This window comes from Penaeus chinensis, chromosome 4 (genome assembly GCF_019202785.1).
Source record: "Penaeus chinensis breed Huanghai No. 1 chromosome 4, ASM1920278v2, whole genome shotgun sequence".
In the NCBI taxonomy this organism is placed as follows: Eukaryota; Metazoa; Arthropoda; class Malacostraca; order Decapoda; family Penaeidae; genus Penaeus; species Penaeus chinensis.
Window position 1 is genome coordinate 39,087,424 of NC_061822.1, and position 22,033 is coordinate 39,109,456.

General features: G+C 51.5%; 1 protein-coding gene across 2 annotated transcripts in view; it reads left to right on the top strand.

The window, feature by feature from the left end:
• Positions 1 to 22,033, top strand: part of LOC125046266 (protein sax-3-like) — a 263,562-nt gene that overhangs the window by 235,401 nt on the left and 6,128 nt on the right. For both annotated transcript variants that reach the window (XM_047644080.1, XM_047644086.1), the window contains exons 2-7: positions 773 to 911; positions 3,521 to 3,678; positions 19,769 to 19,922; positions 20,774 to 20,904; positions 21,054 to 21,329; positions 21,464 to 21,949. In XM_047644080.1, the coding sequence (XP_047500036.1) occupies positions 773 to 911; positions 3,521 to 3,678; positions 19,769 to 19,922; positions 20,774 to 20,904; positions 21,054 to 21,329; positions 21,464 to 21,949 (1,344 nt within the window). The remainder of the gene's footprint in view (positions 1 to 772; positions 912 to 3,520; positions 3,679 to 19,768; positions 19,923 to 20,773; positions 20,905 to 21,053; positions 21,330 to 21,463; positions 21,950 to 22,033) is intronic.

The window sequence follows — 22,033 nt, forward strand, 5'->3', positions numbered from 1 at the left end:
GGATGTTGGCGAGAAGGATCGGCTTCGGCAGAGAGAGAGAGAGAGATAGAGAGAGAGAGAGAGAGAGAGAGAGAGAGAGAGAGAGAGAGAGAGAGAGAGAGAGAGAGAGAGAGAGAGAGAGAGAGAGAGAGAGAGAGAGAGAGACAGCGAGAGGAGATGAGTGAGTGAGTGTGTGAGTGCGACAGTGAATGAGTTCGCAGGTGACAAAGTATAATAAACACAATGGTCATAATATATTTATGTGTTTTTACATATAATGTATTATTCAAATACGCAGGTAAGCCAGCATGTAGGTGTACATTTAATAGTTGAGTCTGCAAATGCGCATCATGCATATCTCACTCGTAATCACGTAAAGCGAGCGAGCGCCTGGCAACGGCACATCCCGGTAATGCACAGTGCTCCGGGCGCGCCTCTTAAGCTCATCAGCCAGTGCGGCCGCGTCAGTGTCACTTGTCATTAGGGGATTACTTGTAACGTAATGCTGTTTGTTTAATGTCCGCCCATGTCGCTATCACAATAATCTCATTGCGCGTGTAAGGCCTTCGCTCAGGTATCACACGTGTGCGCGGAATGGAATAATCCTGTGTGCACGGACGTCTGTGTGCGTGAATGGGAGGCGTGTACGTATTCATGTACATTGATGTGTATACGAATGTTTGTAAAAAGTCATGTATGCCGACATGTGCTCGAAAGGCTGACGTTTACGTATTCATGTATACAGACATTGTTGGATATTTAACTGAGCCCTTTCGTTCTCTTTCTCTTACAGGACAGTATCGGTCGCCCGAGATAACGGAACACCCGACGGACCTACTTGTGCCGCGCAACGAACCGGCGACCCTCAACTGCCACGCCGTCGGCCGCCCCGACCCGGAGATCACGTGGTACAAGGACGGAAAGCCCTTCGAGTGAGTGCGGCCTCGTGGCCTTCGCTGGTTATTCTTTAATTTTCTCTCCTATGCTTTTTTTCCTTTTTCTCCTCACCCTCCCTTTACTCCTATTCTGTATCATTCTTATTTTCTTTCTTTGTTTCCTCTTCTCCTTCTTTCTTCTCCTTCTTCTTTCTTCTTCTACTTTTCCTCCCCCCCCCCTTCCCTTTGTAATTCATCTTATTTTCTTTTTCTCTCCCTCCTTTTCCTCCTACTACTACTCCTACCACCACCTCGTCTTCTCCTTCAGCTTCCTCCTCTTCTTCTTCTTCTACTTCGACTTCCTTTTCTTCCACCTCATCCTAATCCTCCTAATCCACCCCCTCTCTCCTCTTCCCCTTCCTCTTCCTCTTCCTCTTCCTCTTCCTCTCCCTCTCTTCCTGGAACAAGTTATTCTCGTCCCCACACCCGCTCTCATGATGTAATCTTGCCAAACTCACGGCCACTCGTCTTCATGAAACCAATTTAGAGTTTTGTAAAGTACTGATGAAATGTTAAGCGGGGAGATCCTTGTTTTCGGCAAATTTCATTGTCGTTTGTTTAAGAAAAGATATATATGTTTTAATTGTTTGTTGATGGTTCTTATGCTATGGACATTAGGGTTTTATGAAATATAAAGGTGGATATCATGGTGATGGGAAGTGAAGGTAAGCAGGTATATATGGATAAAGACAGACAGACACAGATAGGCACACATAGAGACAGATACAGACATACAGGCAGCCACATAGAGAGACATATGCGCACACAGGCAGCCACACAGACGCACAGGCAGCCACATACTCACACATGTAGATTAAAAGAAGGAAAACCTATTACCTTCGGCAGATTCGGGTAATTTTTAATTGGCTACAGACAAAGGGAAAGGAAACCTCGCTCCGACAGACAAAAGCATAACTCCTCAACCCCCTCTCCCCCCCCTCCCCCTCCCCCTCCCCCCTCCCCCTCCTCCTCCTCCTTCTCCTCCTCCTCCTCCTCCTCCTCCTCCTCCTCCCCCCTCCTCCTCCTCCTCCTCCCCCTCCTCCTCCCCCTCCTCCCCCTCCTCCTCCCCCCTCCTCCTCCTCCCCCTCCTCCCCCTCCTCCTCCTCCTCCTCCTCCTCCTCCTCCTCCTCCTCCTCCTCCTCCTCCTCCTCCTCCTCCTCCTCCTCCTCCTCCTCCTGCCTTCCACCCCTCCCCTTTCTACCTCTCCTCTTCAACCTCCCCTTTCTACCTCCCCTCTTCAACCTCCCCCCATTCCACCTCCCCCCCTCCCCCTCAGTGCTGTTGAGTAACTAACTTGCGTCTTCCTTGTGCATTGAATAACACGCTAATGATTTGCACGCTGTAACACAGGACTCGAAAGAGCGTAATGGATTTTGAGTTCGCAGTCTCTCCTTTTAGCGTACGACAATGAATAGACTTTTTTTCTTCTTCTTCTTCTTTTTTTAAGATGGGAAATAGTCCGTGCATTCACGTTTTGACTGCGAGTTTCCCCTGTGATGAAAAGCATCCTTCAGAGTGCATAATCTCTTCATCTGCGGGGTTCCAGCCTCAGTAGGATCCCTCCTCCCGTCTCCTCTTCTCTCTCTCACTTCTTCTCTTCTCTTCTCTTCTCTCTCGCTCTCTCCTCCTCCTCGCTCTCTCTTCCTCTCTTCCTCTCCCTCTCTCCGTCTCTCTTCCTTTCCCCCTCTCCTCCTCTCGCTCTCCCTCTCCCTCTCCCTTTCCCTCTTTCATTCTCCTTCCTAACTCTCTTCGCTCTCTCTCTTTCTCCCCCCCAATCTTCTCTCTTCTCTCTCTCCGCTCTTTCTCTTTCCCTTCCCCTCCCACTCTCTTTTCCTCCCTACTCCCTCTCTTCCTCCTCCTCCTTTTCCCCCCTCACCCTCTCTCTTTCTCCCTTACCTTCCTTCCGTTCCTCCCTCCCACTCTCCTTCTCTCTCTCCATCTCCCTACTCATGTATGTGCTACCTCCTTCCCTTCCCCTCCCCTCTTCCACGTCTCATTCCATGTTTATCTCTCTCCTCTTCTTCCCCTCTCCTCATCCCATCTTCTCCTCTTCCCTTTCATTCCCTCTTCCTCTTCAGGCCGCCTTTAGCATCCCCATTGTACCCTAAACAGCACCTGCGCTTTGATATCAGTCCTCAAAAACGCTCCCTTTCTTGTTGGCTACGAAACCCGTGATTATATATTTTTTTTCCGTCTTCTTATTTTTTTGTTTTTTTCTCTTCTTTTTTTCGTTTTTTTTTTTCTTCCTCCTTTCCTTTCGCTTCTTTAATTGGCTCCGTCTCTCCGCTGAAACAATTAGCCTTTCTCCCAATTACACCGCAGGAGGGCGGACGGCTATCCCACAAGATTTGCCGGACGATGTCTTCAAATAAAGAAGGGAATTGGAAGAAAATAAAGGAATAAAAAAAGCAAACCAGAAAAATAAGACTTGCTACTTTGGATAAATAAAGTAATGGGGGGGCTATGATTTTGAACGCAAGGATAGGTACACGTATATAGATCGATAGACAGAACAGCTGATAGATAGATTGACGGGGACGTGATATTCCACAAGAAATTTCCTCTCATGTTAAACCTTTTGGTCTTCTCTCCCCCCCCCCCTCCAGCCTGCACAACAAGCGGCACGTTCAGCTGAAGACGGGCGGCCTGTTCTTCCTGAAGGTGCTGCAGACGAAGAAGGACAACGACGCGGGCGTGTACTGGTGCGTGGCCTCGAACTCCGTCGGCAAAGTCACCAGCAGGAACGCCACGCTCGAGATCGCCAGTGAGTGTTGTGCCGTCGGCGTCAGTCAGACGGTTTTCCTTTTTTATCTTTTAGTTGATTCTCATCATCTCTGGTGCCATCGTATGTATGTATTATTTGTGTGTGAGAGAGAGAGCTAGAGAGAGAGAGAGAGAGAGAGAGAGAGAGAGAGAGAGAGAGAGAGAGAGAGAGAGAGAGAGAGAGAGAGAGAGAGAGAGAGTTAGAGAGTTAGAGAGAGAGAGTTAGAGAGAGAGAGTTAGAGAGAGAGAGAGTTAGAGAGAGAGAGAGAGAGAGAGAGAGAGAGAGAGAGAGAGAGAGAGAGAGAGAGAGAGAGAGAGAGAGAGAGGGAGAGGGTTTGTGAGTGTGCGGGCGTGTGTGTGTGGGCGTGTGTGTGTGTGTGGGCGTGTGTGTGTGTGTGGGCGTGTGTGTGTGTGTGTGTGTGGGCGTGTGTGTGTGTGTGTGTGGGCGTGTGTGTGTGTGTGTGTGGGCGTGTGTGTGTGTGTGTGTGTGTGTGTGTGTGTGTGTGTGTGTGTGTGTGTGTGTGTGTGTGTGTGTGTGTGTGTGTGTGTGTGTGTGTGTGTGTGGGTGTGTGTGTGGGCGTGTGTGTGGGCGTGTGTGTGGGCGTGTGTGTGGGCGTGTGTGTGTGTGTGTGTGTGTGTGTGTGTGTGTGTGTGTGTGTGTGTGTGTGTGTGTGTGTGTGTGTGTGTGTGTGTGTGTGTGTGTGTGCGTGCGCGCGCGAAGTGGCATAATTGGTTTTGTTATCTATATCATTAATTATTTGATAAATCATTTTTATCATTGTTTCTATTAGTAATATTATATATTCATTACCGTCATCAGCATGATTATTTGCAGATCTTATATACACGTCGCTTTTGGTTTAATAAAATGAGGTTATATAATTACAAATGTTAGAATGATAGAAGCGCCGTCGTCATCGTGATTGATCACAGCAGCTAACAAGGGCGCTGCAGTGAGGCCGATCGGGGGCGCAGGTGTGGCCCAAATGCCCGCGCTGATTGGCCTTGCGCGCCCCAGCTCAGGCCTTTTGTTCGCGTTGGGTCGCGCCCTTGTCCGGCGGGCGCTTGGGTACTAGCTTCACCTCTTATATCATTATTTTTTTATCGATAAAATAGGGTTTACATTCGCACGCATACACCGCCGTGTATGTGTATGTAAACGTTAATGCAGATTAGATTGGTCTGCTGGTTGACTGTACGGGTGTTAAATGGCCTCTGCGCTTTTGGTCCACGCCCGCTGCATATCGAGCACGAGCACGCGAGGCGCTCCGGTGCTCCAGTCTCGCTGCACAGGAGAGGTCATGGCGGGGCGCGCGGACGAGGCCTCGGGGGTCCTCGATCACTGTCGATGCGGAGGTGCGATACCGTCAGGGGCGGGAGGGGTGGGGGAGAGGAGGGCAGGAAGGAGAGGGAAGAGGAGGGCAGGAAGGAGAGGGAGGGGAGGGCAGGAAGGAGAGGGAGGGGAGGCCAGGAAGGAGAGGGAGGGAGGGAGGGCAGGAAGGGGAGGGATGGAGGGTGACCCCGCGCCCTTAAGGTCCAGGAAACACGCCCACGGCTGTTGTCGGGGCGTGGTGATAGTTTCCGTGAAGTGTTTATCTAAAGGAGCTCGGGGTAAGCTGATGTTTTTATTAGGCTCTCGGGTCAGGTGTCCAGAGTGCCTGTGCAGGGGAAAGGCCGGGGGAACAAGGATGAAAACGGAAAACTCTGGCGTCTAAACATCAGGTAATGAGTACTCGTCGACTCCATCCCTTCTAGTCCATCCTATACCTTCGGAAGGATCTCGTCGCATCCTATTCATGCGCCTACACTGTTGCCCTGCACCGCCCGGGGCGCCTCTCATATCCGGGGAGTTTGCACACACATAGACGATAATACTCTCACCCTCTCGACACACATGCTCGCCTTATGTACACAGTGGGTGCGTAAACGCACCTACGTACGTGTAAACGAGTAAGAGTGTGTGTGTGTGTGTGTGTGTGTGTGTGTGTGTGTGTGTGTGTGTGTGTGTGTGTGTGTGTGTGTGTGTGTGTGTGTGTGTGCGCTTGCGTGCGTGTGCGTGCGCGCCCGTGTGCGTGTGCGTGTGCGTGTGATTTTGGTTATGTGTGTATATGTAAGATTATTTTTTAACCGTACTGCCCCCAACACGCTGCATTTTATTTTAGGGTTTGTTTTCGATTTTTCTCTTCCCCCGACGACGTCTTAGCGGTCCCTGACACTGATGTACCGACCTTGCCCCCTCCCCCACCGCCCCTCCCTTCCCCTCCCTCCCCCTCCCTCGTAGCCCCATCGCCCTGCCCACCCCCACCCCACCCCAACGCCACGACGCCGGCAAGATGAAGCTGTGCGTGGAATGCCGGTCTTCGTGTTATATTGTTAGGAGGGGCGGCGTCTGGAGGGGAGAAGTGGAGCGCGGAAGGTGGAGGCGGCAGCGAAGTGGTGGAAATGTAATAGCTTACCTGGTGGAGGTGGAGGATTTGATGCTGGTGGTTGTCGTGGTGGCACTGGTGGTGGAGGGGATGGTGGAGCTGGTGGTGGTGGTGGCAGTGGCCAGTTTGTTAGGTTGTTAGGAAGACGTTTGTTAAAGCTGTTACAAAGTGTTCGTATAAGAATCCCCAGTATAAAGCGATTTTCTTCTTCTTTTTTGACATTAGAAACGTCCGGTTGCGAATACAGTAAAAACAAAATGTTTGTTAGTTTGTTAGACGTTTGTTAGAAAGGCAATGGAAACGCCCCGTGTGTTCGGCTGTTAGGATAGGGCGTCGTCGGGATGCTCGCAGCGTTAGGGAGGTGGTGGGCTTTCTGTTCGTATGAAGGTAGAAGTGACGTTTATGCCCGCCGAGGAACGCGGACGAGGGGCAAGGAATGCCAAGGGGGGGCGGAGGGGGAGGGGAGGAGGGGGTGCAGAGACGTGGTTCAGCTGCTAAGTCTCTTCAGTGTTGTTTAGTATCTCTTGGATCGTCTTTAATGCTTCATTCATGTCGTTATTGGGGAGGATTGCGTCTATTGACATACAGAGGCACATTCGCTTTTTATTCTGTCGTCCTCGCTGGTTGGGGTTGACACTCGCCGTCCCTCAGTTATTTTCGTGAATTTCTTGACTTGTTTTTCGCTTCTCTCTTTTTTTTTTTTAATCACCTCTTGCATCGCCCCTTCTCTTCCTCTTTCCCTCTTCTTCCTTTCTCTCTGTCCCTACCTCCCTCCCTCTCCCTCTCTCTCTCTCTCTCTCTCTCTCTCTCTCTCTCTCTCTCTCTCTCTCTCTCTCTCTCTCTCTCTCTCTCTCTCTCTCTCTCTCTCTCTCTCGCTCTCTCTCTCGCTTTCTCTTTGATTTTCTCTTTTTACTCTTTCCCTTTGACATTTTTCTACAAAAGACAACGCACGTTAGCGGTTGTGGGCGGCCTCCATCCCTCAGAGTCGTGGGCGTCATTGTAGAAGGTGAGAGCGTGAGGGAGGGAGGGAGGGAGGGAGTAGGGGAGGGGGATAGCTCACCCCTCCACCTACGCACCTTTTGTTATGTTGATGGTGGCTTACCCAGAGCTCGCTTGTCACCACTTCATTCATCATTTCCGTGATATAAGGACGAAAATAGGCGGTGGGTGGGTGGGAGGGTGGGAGGGGTAGGGGGGGGGCTACGGGAATGGTCGTAAAGCTTCAGGAATGATGGGGTGAGGATACCGGGGGGGGGGGGGTGTTCGTGACAAGGTAGAACAGCTCAAGAGTCACGTGACAGTGGGTCTCGCGAGATCACGTTACGCTCGGATCAGACAGCTTATGCACATGCACGAATGCGTAAGCCCGCGCACGCACATGTAAGCAAACTAATTGTTATTCAAATTTTGTTCACGCCAAAAAAAACTGTTCCCAGGCCTTCATCGCAGATTCAGCTGAGGTGGGTTAACTGCTTTGACCTTTGACCCCGTTGCTTCTTCCAGGGCGCCACCTTCGTAGGCCGGCCTCGCAACTCGCGGGAATCTCGCCCTTACCCATGAACATAATGTGGTCTTAAAGTTTCATTCGTAGGTTTCGATAGTATGCGGCGCCTCTGCGTTATAAGTCTGTATCCTATAAACATATCTAAGTTTATTTCCGTTCGTTGTTGTTTCGCCATCGCTGTTTTCTTCCTACCTACTGCAACTACCAACGACCATAGCTCACCCACTCGAAACTCCCCTTCTCCCCGCTCACTCGTCGCACGAAATCGGCGCCAGAACAAAGGGTATAAATTTCCTATAATTACCGTCAAGAGGGTCCAGAAGAAGGCTATAATTACGAGGCAAAGATGGCCCCGCTGGAACGCTATCTTCGCCTGCCTATTACGAGACGCTTCCTCGAATTTGCATAAGTATCGCTTTGGCATTCAGGCTCTGGCCCTCTAAGGATGGCAGCGCCGGTGTTTAATGTCCCGCGGGGCCGTTAGGTGACGTTTTGCGGGTGTTGCTCATGTCCGCCATGTCCTCGCCCTCACCTTCCACCGAGTCTTCTCACCTCCATCCGTATCCTTGCGGCGGCGTGTCCTCCCCGGCCCGCGGCCATGGCTGCGCGTGTCTCTCTCCGTGTTCATGCCCATTCGAGGTCACGTTCTCCAGAGCTGGGATTTTAAAAAGTCGTCTTATCCTCTTGTCGGTGTCCATCCCTCGTCCTTCTTGGCCGGGAGCGCGTTCTCCCCGCCCTTGGCCACACACCGGAGGCCGTCCTCACTCAAGCAGGTACACAGGAGGGCGACCTGTGTTTGCAGTTCCTACCGGCGTGTGTACAGTGGAGTTATTGAGTGCGGGCCCGACTTCCCTTGTGGGGTGTATGCGTCCGCCGGCATGTATTGCTGATATATACTGACATGTGATCGTGTGTATTGCTTTTATTGCAATCCAGAATGGCGAATACTATTAGAGGGTTGCTGTATTCCGGCAGGGGAATGCAATGTACTTGTCGGGGACAGGGATATACTATCATAGGGCCGACGCAGTCTGGTCCGGGGGTTGTAGGGAAGCTTATCTTTCGCCAGCACAAGGCCAAGGGGGACATGCAAAATGCCTTCATTTTATTCTTGTACGTCGTTTTATTTTGCAAATAACAGCTGGTATGGTAGTCCTTCAAAGCTGAACAAGCATAGTTTAATAGACAAACAAGAACAAAAGATCACATCGTATGTAGTCAAGATGCTTGATACGTGATACATGCCCTAGTGTGAACGTGTCAACTATAAATGCAGAGCGCCACTTGAGGGTTCCATCAGGGCAGATTTCAGACCCTCGAGCGAGGGACCTTGATTGCCCGAAGGATCCCAACGAGCACGCGAGGAGACCTGCAACAGACCCGGTGTCTCCTTCCTCCACAACATCCGTGTTCGCATCCATAACAGCCGCGGTTGCTGGGAATGCTGTGTATAACATCGCCAAATAGCGGCCTTTCCCTTCCAAATTGGTTTATATTGAGGACTCTTTCTCGCCTCTTTGTTAGATAATAACCGGCTGGGGATATTTACAGCCGTCGCGTCCAGCCAATCCCGATAGTCCATATTGTTCGCAGTGGCCAATCACGCACCGGGAATCGCGCTGCTCTTGATGATTTAATACTGGATTATTTTGGTGTGTCCTTTCTTTCGCGTCGACTGCGGTCACAGTTAATTTTAGCGAAGCGTAAAGCATCTGATAAGGATTATCATATAATAACTCTGATGTGCTGTCAGTAAACACCCGAGAGATGTGTGTGGCGTCGTGCCTTACCGTGGCACCATGTGGTTAGTGCCACTTGTCATGGCCCTCTTCATGGCCAGCACTTGAGCATGCATTACAACCACATATTCAGTGCCAGGATACGGGGTGAAGATTTATATATCGTATTTTGAGTGCCAACACAACACTGGCACTACACATGCTCCGGGCGACGTGGATATTATTCGAGTGCCAATCCCCGCGCACTAGATGCAGCGGCGGCGTTTATATACACAATGCATTGCCAAAGTCGTGCGCTCATGCCACTTATTGGTATTCGTGCTCCCTCTGCGAAAGTGCCCTCAGGCGGCCGGAATAATAACGACCGTTAGTCCTCCATGAGTGTAGTCTCTGATGCGCCACAGAGCATTAGTGCCTCGGCGAGAGCCACCGCGGCGCGAGACATGAGCCACATCACACTACCTGGCTCATGTCACCCAGACGGCTCCTCCCCCTCCTCCCCTGCCCTCCCCTCCTCTCCCCTCCACCTAGGGGCCCGGGGGCGTGGCTCCAAGTGACAAGAGAAGAGTTGGGAAGGGGGTACAGCTCCCCCCCCCCCCTTCCACTGTAGAAAACCCCTGCTCAGGAATCCCGTGTTCGGTATTAGGTGTTGTGTGCACTTGTGTAGCGGGCGGCGGGGCGGTCGATAAAAAGAAGGTGTCACGCGCGATGAATAATTTGAACCGCCGAACAAAATCCCCCCGCCCCTCTGCTACCCCCTTCCGCAACCCCTCGCTTCACCCCCCCCCCCTCTCCCCTCCCCACCACCTCTCCCTCTTCTCGGGATCCTCGTTGACTCCATCTCCCTTTCCCCAAGCTCAAGCTCCCTTCCCTCTTCTTCCCCACCTCCCACCTACCCCAGCCCAAACCCCCCCCCCTCCCTTTCCCCAGATCCCGGTTACCCCCCTCCCCCTCCCCCCCAATGCGTCCGAAGCCCCAACCTCGCTCCTTGGCTCGCGTGGCGCCGGCGGATTGATTGCGGCCGAAGGTGTCTGGCCAAGCGCGCGTGTGTGAGTGTATGTGGGGTGGGGGTGGGGTGGGGGTGGGGGTGGTGGTGGTGGTGGTGGTTTCGGTTGGGCGGGCCTCTGTATGTATGTACGTGTGGCTCTGTGTATGTGTGTGAGGGAAGAGCGAGGGTAAGGGTGAGGGGGAAGGGAGGGGAGGGGAACACGTACGCCGAGTTGTAGTACTTTTTTATTTCGTGTTCTTGCTATTCTTTTTTTAGATGTTTATTGATATCATTTTTATTTCTTATTATTTTCTGTGTATGGGATTTACTTTGCTTGCGATACATATCGAACCAGCGCTATATTTCCTCGTAAAAGCCACTTCATTTTTTTTTTTTTTTTTTCTATTTTCTTTGTTCTCGACAAGTTTTGCCAATAGTTTAGGTTGTCCGTTGACCACAACTCCAGCGGACTCTCACATGACACTCTAGATAGCGTTGCACAAGAGATTTTCACAGCGCACTAGAATCCACGTTGCGAAAATCGTCACCAGACTCCATAATCGGCGCCATCTGCAACCGGCAACTCGCGGGGGGTATTGTAACGCGGCGTCGAAAGTCCGTAGATTATGCGGGAGTCATGCGTAGCCAGGGAAAACATTCGATTGGTCAATATTTCAGGCGTGCTTCAGAGAGTTCAGGATTTATTCGCCTCGCACCCCAGCTTGGACAGCCGTTTTAGCGAAGCGTCGGCCGGCGTGGCCCGCGTGTATAGCAGAACGGTTTCTTTCGAACGATACTGTCGCACGGGGCCCGTATGTCCGAGTGGAGAAGGACTACAGCCTCGCTTGCTCAAAAGATCATCAGGAACAGTGGCAGGTTGACAGGTGTCCGGGCCTGGTTTGTGGCCTCGCTTCCTGCGCTGTAAAGAGAGGAAACGTGTCAGTGTGTGTGTTAGTATGTGTCAGTGCGAGTCAGTACGTGTCAGTGTCCAGCGTGTCTCTGCCAGTCCAGTCTAGGTTTCAGGGGCGGCTGAGCGGAACGCAAGCTTGATGTAAGGGTATTTACAGAGCCACAGAGAGGGAGGGAGAGACGGACAAAGACAGAGATAGACAGACAAATAGGTAGATAAACGGATAAATGGACGGGCACAGGCGGACAAGCAGACTACAGAGATGAGGATATAGAATTTGAAAGATAAAAAACAATATTGCAAATAGTGGAAAGGAAAAGATAAAATTCATTGCATTTCATTAAGCCTTTTTGTTCTCTAATTCCACTGCAATTAATCACCGAAAAATTTGCCTCGTATTGCTTACACATTTTTATTTTCTGCATGCGTGTGCAAAATTGCATATACTAGATTTGATTCAAGCAAGAGATTTGGCAAGGGCAAATTACTCTTTCAGTGAATTAATGAGATGTGACTCAATATTATTTGTGAATGATAAGTAAAATATGAGTGTAGAAATTTAGCAATGATGATAATGATAATCATATTATTACTACATAATAATGGTGATAATTGTCATGATATTGATATTGACAATAATAAAAATATTAGGATATTCATTCATCTAACATCTGGAAAGCACGTTGTTTTTTCATAATCATTATCACTGTTCAACGACGGTGAATGTGCGAGTGGCCGGCCGAGAGGGTTCGCGGGCGTGGGCGCCTAACAAATGGCTGTCTCCAAGGCGCCCATCCCCGCCCTCCGCGCCCGCCCGTGGATCACACCCACCGCACGACAGCTCGCCGCCGCCCTCTATCTATCAGGCCGCCGCCGACTCCTTCTCGCCTTCACGCCCCGATGCCGAAGGGAAATGAGCTGCCCGGACTCTTCTGTTCGGTCGCTTCCCCGGATGGCGGTTTTGGCGGTGATTGGGCGGTAATTAGGGATTGGTAATGACGGGGATTGGGTTGGCTGATTGTGACTGAAGGGCTGATAATGATAGGACGGCGCTAATCGAGTGTGCTTGGTCACTTGCTGGTCACGTGGCTCAAGTGGTCCTTGGCGCTGGTGGTCGCCCTGACGCCCTGACGCCCAGCCCGGGAATTGATGGGCTGATCACTTTCTTTCCCTTTTTAAAAATCTTGCTTTGACTAATTCATATTTTTTTTTTCGCGTTTTTTCTTGTTTGTTTCTTGTTTTTGTTGGTTCGTATTTTTGTATTTACTTGTTTTTTTTTTCCTGTTCGTTGGTTGATAATTTTCATTTGTTTTCTTTTTGTCAGTTCTTTATCGTTACTGCCCCACTCGATTGAACCCCCTCCCCCCCCTCTCGCTCTCTCTCTCTCTCGCTCTCTCTCTCTCTCTCTCGCTCTCTCGCTCTCTCGCTCGCTCTCTCGCTCACTTTCTTTCTCTCTCTCTCTCTCGCTCTCTCGCTCGCTCTCTCGCTCGCTTTCTCTCTCTCTCTCTCTCTCTCTCTCTCTCTCTCTCTCTCTCTCTCTCTCTCTCTCTCTCTCTCTCTCTCTCTCTCTCTCTCTCTCTGTCTCTCTGTCTCTCTCCCTCTCTCTACCCTTGCCTCTATCTCTCTTATTCTCTTATCTCCGTCCATCTCCCTCCCTCCACGTCATCGCATGTTCGAGCGCGAGCACGTGGCGGAGTGAAGTGTGGGGATGGGGGGGGGGAGGGTGAACGGATGAGGGAGGTGGGGGGGGGCAGTGACCAAGGGAGGGGTGTTGCCGTGTTGTTGCAGTTACCTTTTTTTTTTTTTTTTTTTTTTTGTTATCGAGCCGTAGCAGACGTACGGGCCTGTTCCGTTGCTTTACGGGCCTCAGACTGGTCATTTCGGTTTTTCAATTTGGTCCTCTCGTCGCCCGGGATAAATCTGGAATGATTGCAACATAGCATTCCCGTGTGTCATTTTTTGAGGCGCGTGGGCGGGAGGGGGAAGAGAGGAAGAGGGGGAGTGAGAGGGCGATTTCTCCCGTGTGTCTCCCCCTCTCCCACACACCCTCTCCCTTTACCCCGCCTTCCTCCCCCTCTCCTAACCCCCCCTCCCCCCGACGGAAAGATATTAGGTCTTAGAGGGGGGGGAGGAGAGGGTAAGGGAGGGGAGGGGAGGGGAGGGGAGGGGAGATGCTTTAAGGTGGGGACAGAGGGGAAAGATAAGCCTGTAATGACATTAATCATAGGACCGGATTAGCGATATTAAGGTTTGTGATCTGCGGTCTCCCCTTCGTCTTAAACTCCGGGGGTCGGGACGAGGCCGGGCTGGACATTCGCTTAATTGGAAAGGGGAAAAAATATATGGTCGAGACGGGAAAAAGAAAGGGAAGAAGAGAAAGAAAGAAAGGAAAAATAAATAAATAGAGAGAGGGTGTCGCATGAATCATAGTGTCTAGTCCCGATCTGGGATTTCGGATGTTGTTATCGTGATTACATCATCATCATCGATATGTTTTCTTATTTGGTTGGTTATCTTGATGTTGTAGTTTTACTTTCCATCCACACTAAAAACATGAGGGTGGGGATAACATTTTACCTTCTCTTATAACATCAAGACCGAAGAGAAGAGTAAATGGCGCCCGTCTTCCGCTAGAGTTATGATAATGATGAAAACTGTTCCTGTCGATCAAGGTGGCGATTGGCCTGGCCGTGGGCGTGAGCGTAGGCGAGGGTGGTGACGACGCCCGTGCTGCTGAAGTCCGGGTTTCAGCCGTGGTGTACGTGGGCGGCAGAAAGGGGAGGGGAGGCGGAGGGAGGCGAAGGGGGGATGCAAGACGCAACCAACACTTCGTGCAGGAAGAGCGTCTGGTGGTGTTACGCTCGGTGGTGACGGGCGTGTGGGTGTGTTTGCGGTGACGACGGCGACGGTGATGATGATGGTGGTGATGGCTGCTCTGGGAGAAATCGGGAGGAACAATGGAGTGTCTCTGTTGTGTTTTCTGAGCTTCTGTGGAAGCAACATTTCATTGTTTCTATTGTTTTTAAGCTTTGAGTCACACCTGCTGTTTAATATATCGTAGTTTGTTTTAATGAAAATTATTATGAAAAAGGCAACGCAGAGCCGATCCCACTCTTTTTCCTCCTGTGTCTCCGCTTTTTTCTTCTTCTTCTTCTTTACCTTTTCTCTTCTTGGCAACGGTGACTCTCGTTCCCCACGGAAAGAGGATAGTCCGGGACATCGGGTTGTCATTGTCAATGTAAAAGAAAAGAAAAAAAATGGAAAAAAACATTGATCGAAATTTGACAGGGATTGTAGACACGTCTTGTGTTAAGGGAGCCAAGGACCTTAAAAAAGTGTTTGCGTGACCACAAACATCCTGTGCGTAAAGGTGTCCAGAATTGCACGCTGTCATCGCCAGTTGTCTTCGGTTCCCTCGTGCGAGACGCCGAGAGGCACCGGGCAGTCGACGGCCCTTGCTTCACTTTTTCCTTTTTTTCTTCTTGTTTTTTTTTACATTTATCCCCTGTGGTTTCATGGCCACTTCACAGAGGGAACTTGAAGACATCTAGAAGATTTATAGAACGAGGAACTTGGACAAAAAGAGAGCACTCCCCCCCCCCCATTAGGGAAAAAAAAAAAAAACACAAAAAAGACCTGTCCCTTGCGAATCGGCCTGGTCTGTCTGGCGAGATTAATATAAGAAAAAAGCTCACAGTAGTATTATGGCCTATCTCGAGGGGGGATCGCAGCCTCGGGCCAGGGGAGCTGCCGCGGCCGGGATTCGCACGCTATAATCATCCCGCAACAAGTGTGGATGGGGCGATCAGGGGGGGAGGTCAGGGGGATGGGGGGAAGAGGGTTAAGTGAGAGGGAGAGAGGGAGAGAGAGAGGGAGGGAGGGAGAGAGAGAGGGAGGGAGAGGGAAAGAGGGAGAGGGAGAGAGAGAGAGGGAGAGAGAGGGAGAGGGAGAGGGAGAGAGGGAGAGGGAGAGGGAGAGGGAGAGGGAGAGAGAGGGAGAGGGAGAGAGAGGGAGAGGGAGAGGGAGAGAGAGGGGGAGGAAGGGAGAGGGAGAGAGAGGGGGAGGAAGGGAGAGAGAGAAAGGGGTGGAAGGGGGGGAGGGGGGAGGAAGGGGGAAGCTGGTGATCTCCCTGTGGTATAATTTTCTCAGGGGATGAAGAGAGGGAGGAAGGGCGAGAGGAAGAGATGACGCCGGCAAACTGCGATGTGTGGCAGAGATATCTTCCTGCTCCCCTCCCTGCTTCCCCTCCCTCCCTGCTTCCCTCCCCCATCTCCTTCTCATCTCTCAGCTTCCCCATCCCCCTTCCCCCTTGCCCATTCCTCCTTCCCCCTTACCAATTCCTCCTTCCCGTTCCCCCATCCCCGTTCCCCCTCCCTCCATCCCCGTCCCCCCATCCTCCTTCTCCGTTCCTCCTCTCCCCTCTTCCTCCTTTCACTCTCCCCCTCCCCCCCCATTCCTCATTCCCCTCCCCCCTTACTCCATGCCTTACGAGCGTGAAGTTGGCGTTTAGATTATACTTACAGCCGATCCTCGTGTCCACGCTCCCACACGATCTCGCCTCGGCCTGTAAAAGTGTGTTTTGCAGGCCCTCCATCTCTCGGGGCGCGCGAGGGAACTCCCCTTAGGGCGGGAGGGCGTAAGGGCGAGAATGGGCTGGCGCGGTTCAGGGGCACCACCACCACCAGGCGGCAATGAGGTGGTGATGCTTGCGATTTGAGGATGGCTGGAGGCGGATGGGGGAGGTGGGGGGGAGGAGGAAGGGAAGGAAGGAGGAAGAGAGGGAGAGAGAGATGGAGGAGAGAACTGGAGGCAGTAGGAGAGATGGGCTAGGAAAGGTAACTTTTAGAGTGTAAAGAAAATACTCACACAGACACGCACACGCACACGCACAAGCACACACACACATACACACACATTGAATTCTCTCTCTCTCTCTCTCTCTCTCTCTCTCTCTCTCTCTCTCTCTCTCTCTCTCTCTCTCTCTCTCTCTCTCTCTCTCTCTCTCTCTCTCTCTCTCTCTCTCTCTCTCTGATGAATGGTGTGATAAAGCAAAACCCGACGACAGCAGCGATGACCTGCTGATAACGATGGTGATAAAGATTGTGCGGTTGTAGGCGTATGGTGCGTGTGGTGCAAGTGCCGATGATGGTGATAGGAATGGGTTTATATTTTCGTCTCATTTTTTGGTTCTATTTTTTTTTTTGTGAAATAAAAGTGTTCAGCTAATGTTTTTTTTTTTTTTTTTTTTTTTTTTTTTTTTTATTATCAGCGCAAAGTATCAGCACGAAATTACACGATCCTTCCCTCTCTTTTTTTTATTTTTATTCTTTTTTTTTTAACGATCCTTATAAATTATAATTTGCAGTTGATAAAGATCAGCGTTCATCGTATACACCGGAGTTAAGATATATGGAGTAGGGAGAAGGAGGAGTGGCAAGACGGAGGAGGGACGAAGGGAGCCTCACACTCCAGGGGGTAGGGAGTCGGAGGAGGGGAGAAGGGGGCAGGAGGGGAGAGGGAGGTAGGAGGGATGGATAGTGGGGAGGGAGGGATAGTGGGGAGAGAGGGGGAGGGAGGGGGAGGGATGGAGGGGGGCAAAGGCGAGGGTTCGAGGAAGGTGGGGAGAGAGGGAGGAGGGAGAGGGGGTAGGGGAGGGGGTAGGGGAGGGGAGAAGGGCGCATGCACGACACCTCAACCTGTACGTTTATTTACGACACATGCAAAGTGACCATTGTCGGCTTGGAGGGAGGGTGAGGGTATAGGGGAGAGGGGAGAGGGAGGGAGGGCGAGGGTATAGGGGAGAGGGGAGAGGGAAGAGGGAGGGAGGGAGAGGGGCACTCAGCAGCTTCATATGTACGGGCAGGGAAAGGGGGGGGGGGGGGGGAAGCAACACAGTGCTGTACTTTTTTTTCTTTTCTTTTCTTCTTCTTCTTCTCCTTGTTATCCCACATTTTCTTCAGGACATTTTTTTTTTTTTTTTTTTTTTTTTTTTATCACCGGCAGAAATATATCTCAATGTTTCTTATGTCATCTTCTGTTTCCATCCATTTCCTTTTCTTCGAGGTCTTCCTTCTTTATTTCCTCTTCCTCTTTCTTTTCATCGTTCCTTATTTATTTTTATCCTTCCCTTCCTCCCCATTTTCATGCCGTTTTTGCTCTCCCCTAATATCCTCTTCCAATTTTGTTTTTCTTCTTCTTCTTTTGCCTCCTCCTCCTCCCTTTCTTCCTTCTCCACATCCTCCTCACCCCCCCCCCCCCCTTTTTATTCTTCTCTTCCTCATCCCCATTCTCCTGTTTTTTTCTTCTCCCTCCCTTTCTTCTTTATCTTAATTTTTCTTCTTCCTCCTCCTTCACTTTTTCTTCCTCCTCCTCCACTTCTTCTTCCTCCTCCTTCACTTCTTCTTCCTCCTCCTTCACTTCTTCTTCCTCCTCCTTCACTTCTTCTTCCTTCTCCTTCACTTCTTCCTTCTCCTTCACTTCTTCTTCCTCCTCCTTCACTTCTTCTTCCTCCTCCTTCACTTCTTCTTCCTCCTCCTTCACTTTTTCTTCCTCCTCCTCCACTTCTTCTTCCTCCTCCTTCACTTCTTCTTCCTCCTCCTTCACTTCTTCTTCCTCCTCCTTCACTTCTTCTTCCTTCTCCTTCACTTCTTCCTTCTCCTTCACTTCTTCTTCCTTCTCCTTCACTTCTTCCTTCTCCTTCACTTCTTCCTCCTCCTTCACTTCTTCTTCCTCCTCCTTCACTTCTTCTTCCTTCTCCTTCACTTCTTCTTCCTTCTCCTTCACTTCTTTTTCCTCCTCCTTCACTTCTTCTTCCTCCTCCTTCACTTCTTCTTCCTCCTCCTTCACTTCTTCTTCCTCCTCCTTCACTTCTTCTTCCTCCTCCTTCACTTCTTCTTCCTCCTCCTTCACTTCTTCTTCCTTCTTCACTTCTTCTTTTTCCTCTTCTTTTCCCTCCTCCTTCACTTCTTCTTCCTCTTCTTCTTCTTCTTCCTCCTCCTCTTCTTCTTCCTCTTTCTCTTCTTCTTCGTCTTCCTCTTTCTCTTCTATCTTCTTCCTCTTTCTCTTCTTCTATCTTCTTCCTCTTTCTCTTCTTCTATCTTCTTCCTCTTTCTCTTCTTTTATCTTCTTCCTCTTTCTCTTCTTTTATCTTCTTCCTCTTTCTCTTCTATCTTCTTCCTCTTTCTCTTCTTCTATCTGCTTCCTCTTTCTCCTCTTCTTCTATCTTCTTCCTCTTTCTCCTCTTCTTCTATCTTCTTCCTCTTTCTCCTCTTCTTCTATCTGCTTCCTCTTTCTCCTCTTCTTCTATCTGCTTCCTCTTTCTCCTCTTCTTCCTCCTCCTCTTCCTCCTCTTCCTCCTCTTCCTCTTCCTCCTCTTCCTCCTCTTCTTCCTCCTCCTCTTCCTCCTCTTCCTCCTCTTCCTCTTCCTTCTGAGCACTTCTCACGCTTGTCTTCCATGAAGTTCAATTAGAAACCTCGTGCGTCAGTTTTCGAGCGGTTGCCAAGCATGCAGCATTGCATATGCAGTTGCCTGTCATGCACATACTGTATATTCATATAGTAAGGGCGTACACGCACGTGATGTTGCAGGAGTACGCGGCTGGGAAGCTAGTTTTCTCTTAAAGAACTAAATATTATGTTCTGTTGTATTTCAGGCACACGTGTGGTTCTTTTTAGAGCTCACCTGTGATCTGTAACAAAGTGTGTACACATTTATACCCAGTCATGTGTACCCTGCATGTGTACATGAAGGCTCGGTATCGTGCAGGTGTGCGATGAAACGTTTGTCCCCCGGCTTGCTTTCTCGGGGGGCGTGTTGCATTGGGCAATATCCGCAGGTGGGCGGTGAGCGCTTGAGGTCCGCCCACACCCGCCATTAGTCAGTGGAAGGAAAGGGGCGTGGGCGGGTGAGCAGCGATGCCGTTAAGGTGATTGGTTGTGGAGAGGAGTGAGTTACGGGCGGGCAATAAACGGCGGCCGAGGCGTCTGTTATTGTGAGGAGCTTCGATTTATAGACAGGAGGGAGTTGCGGCCGAGGCTGAGTAGCGGGAGTGAGTGCAGAGGGCGCGCGTTGCGACTCGGAAGGAGGCGGCAGATCCTGGGGGAGGATGAATGGAGGGGGGGGGGGGAGGGGGTCGTGTAGGAACCAAACGGCCTGAGTCGATCTCTTCTGCCCTCCGCCCTTCTCCCCTTCTTAGATCCTGGCCCGTTCTCGCATCAGTCAGCGTTGACATGAAATCAGAATTGAGTGTTTAGCATGAATTCAGTGTTATAACTCGACACTGCGAACAACTGCATATATGCATGTAACATAAATCTACACATATTATACACAACAGCGATTGTGATAATGTTCACAGAGGTTGGAGGGGAGAGAGGTCCTGGCGAGAATGGCCTTCGTTTCTCCGTTTTTTTCTTGCGTCGAATTATAGGGAGATGGCCGCGTCCAAGCGTGTTGCCTCCGGTGATGTTTGTCCGCCATGCTCTCATTCGAAGTGCCACTAACCTTCGCTCGTCTTCCTTCCAGTTCTACGGGATGAGTTCCGCGTGATGCCGGAGCAGGCGCGGGTGGCGGAGGGCGAGACGGCGCTGCTCGCGTGCCTGCCGCCCCGCGGCAACCCGGAGCCCGCAGTGTCCTGGGTCAAGGACGGCGTCCCGCTCGACCCCGCCACGCAACACAGGTGAGTCACTCGGCTCTTCGGGAACACGCTGTTTTGTGTGTGTGTGTGTGTGTGTGTGTGTTTGTGTTTGTGTGCGTGTGCGTGTGCGTGTGCGTGTGCGTGTGCGTGTGTGCGTGCGCGCGCGCACCTGCGTGTACACGGCTGTACTTCTTGCGCAGGTGATAAGTAATTCAGAATTTCATTAATCAGTAACTATTTCAACCATGTAAGTAAGTTTGAGAATTATGGAAGCTTCATGTAGTAGGACGCACAGGCCTCAAGGGTGGGGGGAAGGGAGGTCGGGAGGGGGCAGGTATAGTTATAGAATCATCAGGATATGCAAATGAGAAAAATCGCCGTGGGAGGTCCTTGTTCTACAGCGGCCCGCTGGGGGAGAACGGTGGCGTCGATCCCCGGCGCCGCGTGGGGCAGCGGCAGGGCGAGCGGCCGAGGGGTGTAAAAGGTTTTATGTGTTGTTGCTGGGCTCTAGGCCTGGGTTGGGCCTGAGCTCATGGGGCCCGTGCGATGGAGTGAAGGGTCCTAGGATAGTAATTTTAGAAAAGGGCAGTACACATGCGCACGTACACACACACACACACACACACACACACACACACACACACACACACACACACACACACACACACACACACACACACACACACACACACACACACACATACACACACACACATACACACACACTCATTTTCACACACACACGCTCCCACTCACATTCACACACTCTAGTTTAGATAAAATTGCAGCGAATGGGATCACCCGCCGGTATCTTAACGTCTGAAGTCTTTCCCCGATACCCACGCGGCGGGCGCGGGCAGAAGCAGCACTAACATTCCTCCTCGGTGTCTCAGGTACCGGCTGGTGGACGGAGGGAGCCTGGTGATCAGCGGCGTGCGCGTGTCCGACACCGGCGAGTACGTATGCCGCGCCTGGAACGTCTTCGGCAAGCGGGAGACGCCGCCGGCGATGCTCACCGTCCTTGGTACGTACGGCTTCTGGAGGTTGTGGTCCTGTGAAATAGGAGATTAGGCTCTGTTGTATAAAAAGTGATATTTAGGCTCTGTTGTATAAAAAGTGATATTTCTTTAGGAGAAAATAATCAGTGCTATTCTTTCTCCTTTCCCCGTGCAGTGGCGCCCCATCTGGTGTCGTCGTCGGGCTCGGTGACGGGCGCCGCGGGGTCCACCGTCGAACTCGTGTGCCGCGTGGGCGGCGATCCTCCGCCCGAGGTCTTCTGGCGACGCGTCGATCCTCCGGGTGAACTGCCCCTCGGGAGGATGGCCCTCGAGGAGAGCAGTCAGGTGCTAAGGATTCATCACGTCGCTCCGGAGGACCAGGGAGTGTACTCCTGCCAGGCCGAAAACCCCGTCGGCTCTGTAGCCGCCAATATTACACTCAACGTCCATTGTGAGTACCCTAGCAATGACAGCATTGACATCGGTATGGACTGACCTAATTAATGTCTCGTTATTTATATATATTTCTTGTTCTGTGATTGATTATTAGACTTCAGTGTTTCATATGTGCCTTCTGTTGCGTAGCTCGTCCCCTGATCACGGTGACGCCCCTGGACGCCCGAGTAGGAATCAACGGCACGGCCTCCTTCGAGTGCGCCACGTCCGGCTCGCCGCCGCCCACCACCTACTGGACGCACGAGGGCTCCGGCAACGTGGTGAGCGCCGGCCAGACCTGGGGCGGCGGCCGCTGGTTCGTGGACGCCCACAATACGCTCACCATCCGCGGCGTCAAGCGCGAGGACCAGGGCTACTACGTCTGCTCGGCTGTGGGTGTGGCGGGGTCGGCGCTGGCCCGCGCGCACCTCGAGGTACAGGACGTGGCCGACATGCCGCCGCCCATCATCGCTCTGGGGGCATCCAACCAGACGCTTCCGCTGGGAACGGAGGGCGAGATGCCTTGCGAGGCCCGCGGGACGCCCGAGCCCTCCGTGGCGTGGGAGCGGGCAGGCAAGCCCATCAAGGCCCACGGCAGGATCTCCCTCACGCCCCTCGGCACACTCAGGATCAAAGGTAAGTCCCAAAGCCTCCTTTGTACTAGTGAAGGTACTTGCATCAGCATAATGTCCAGCGTGCAGCCATTACGCAATGTTCCTC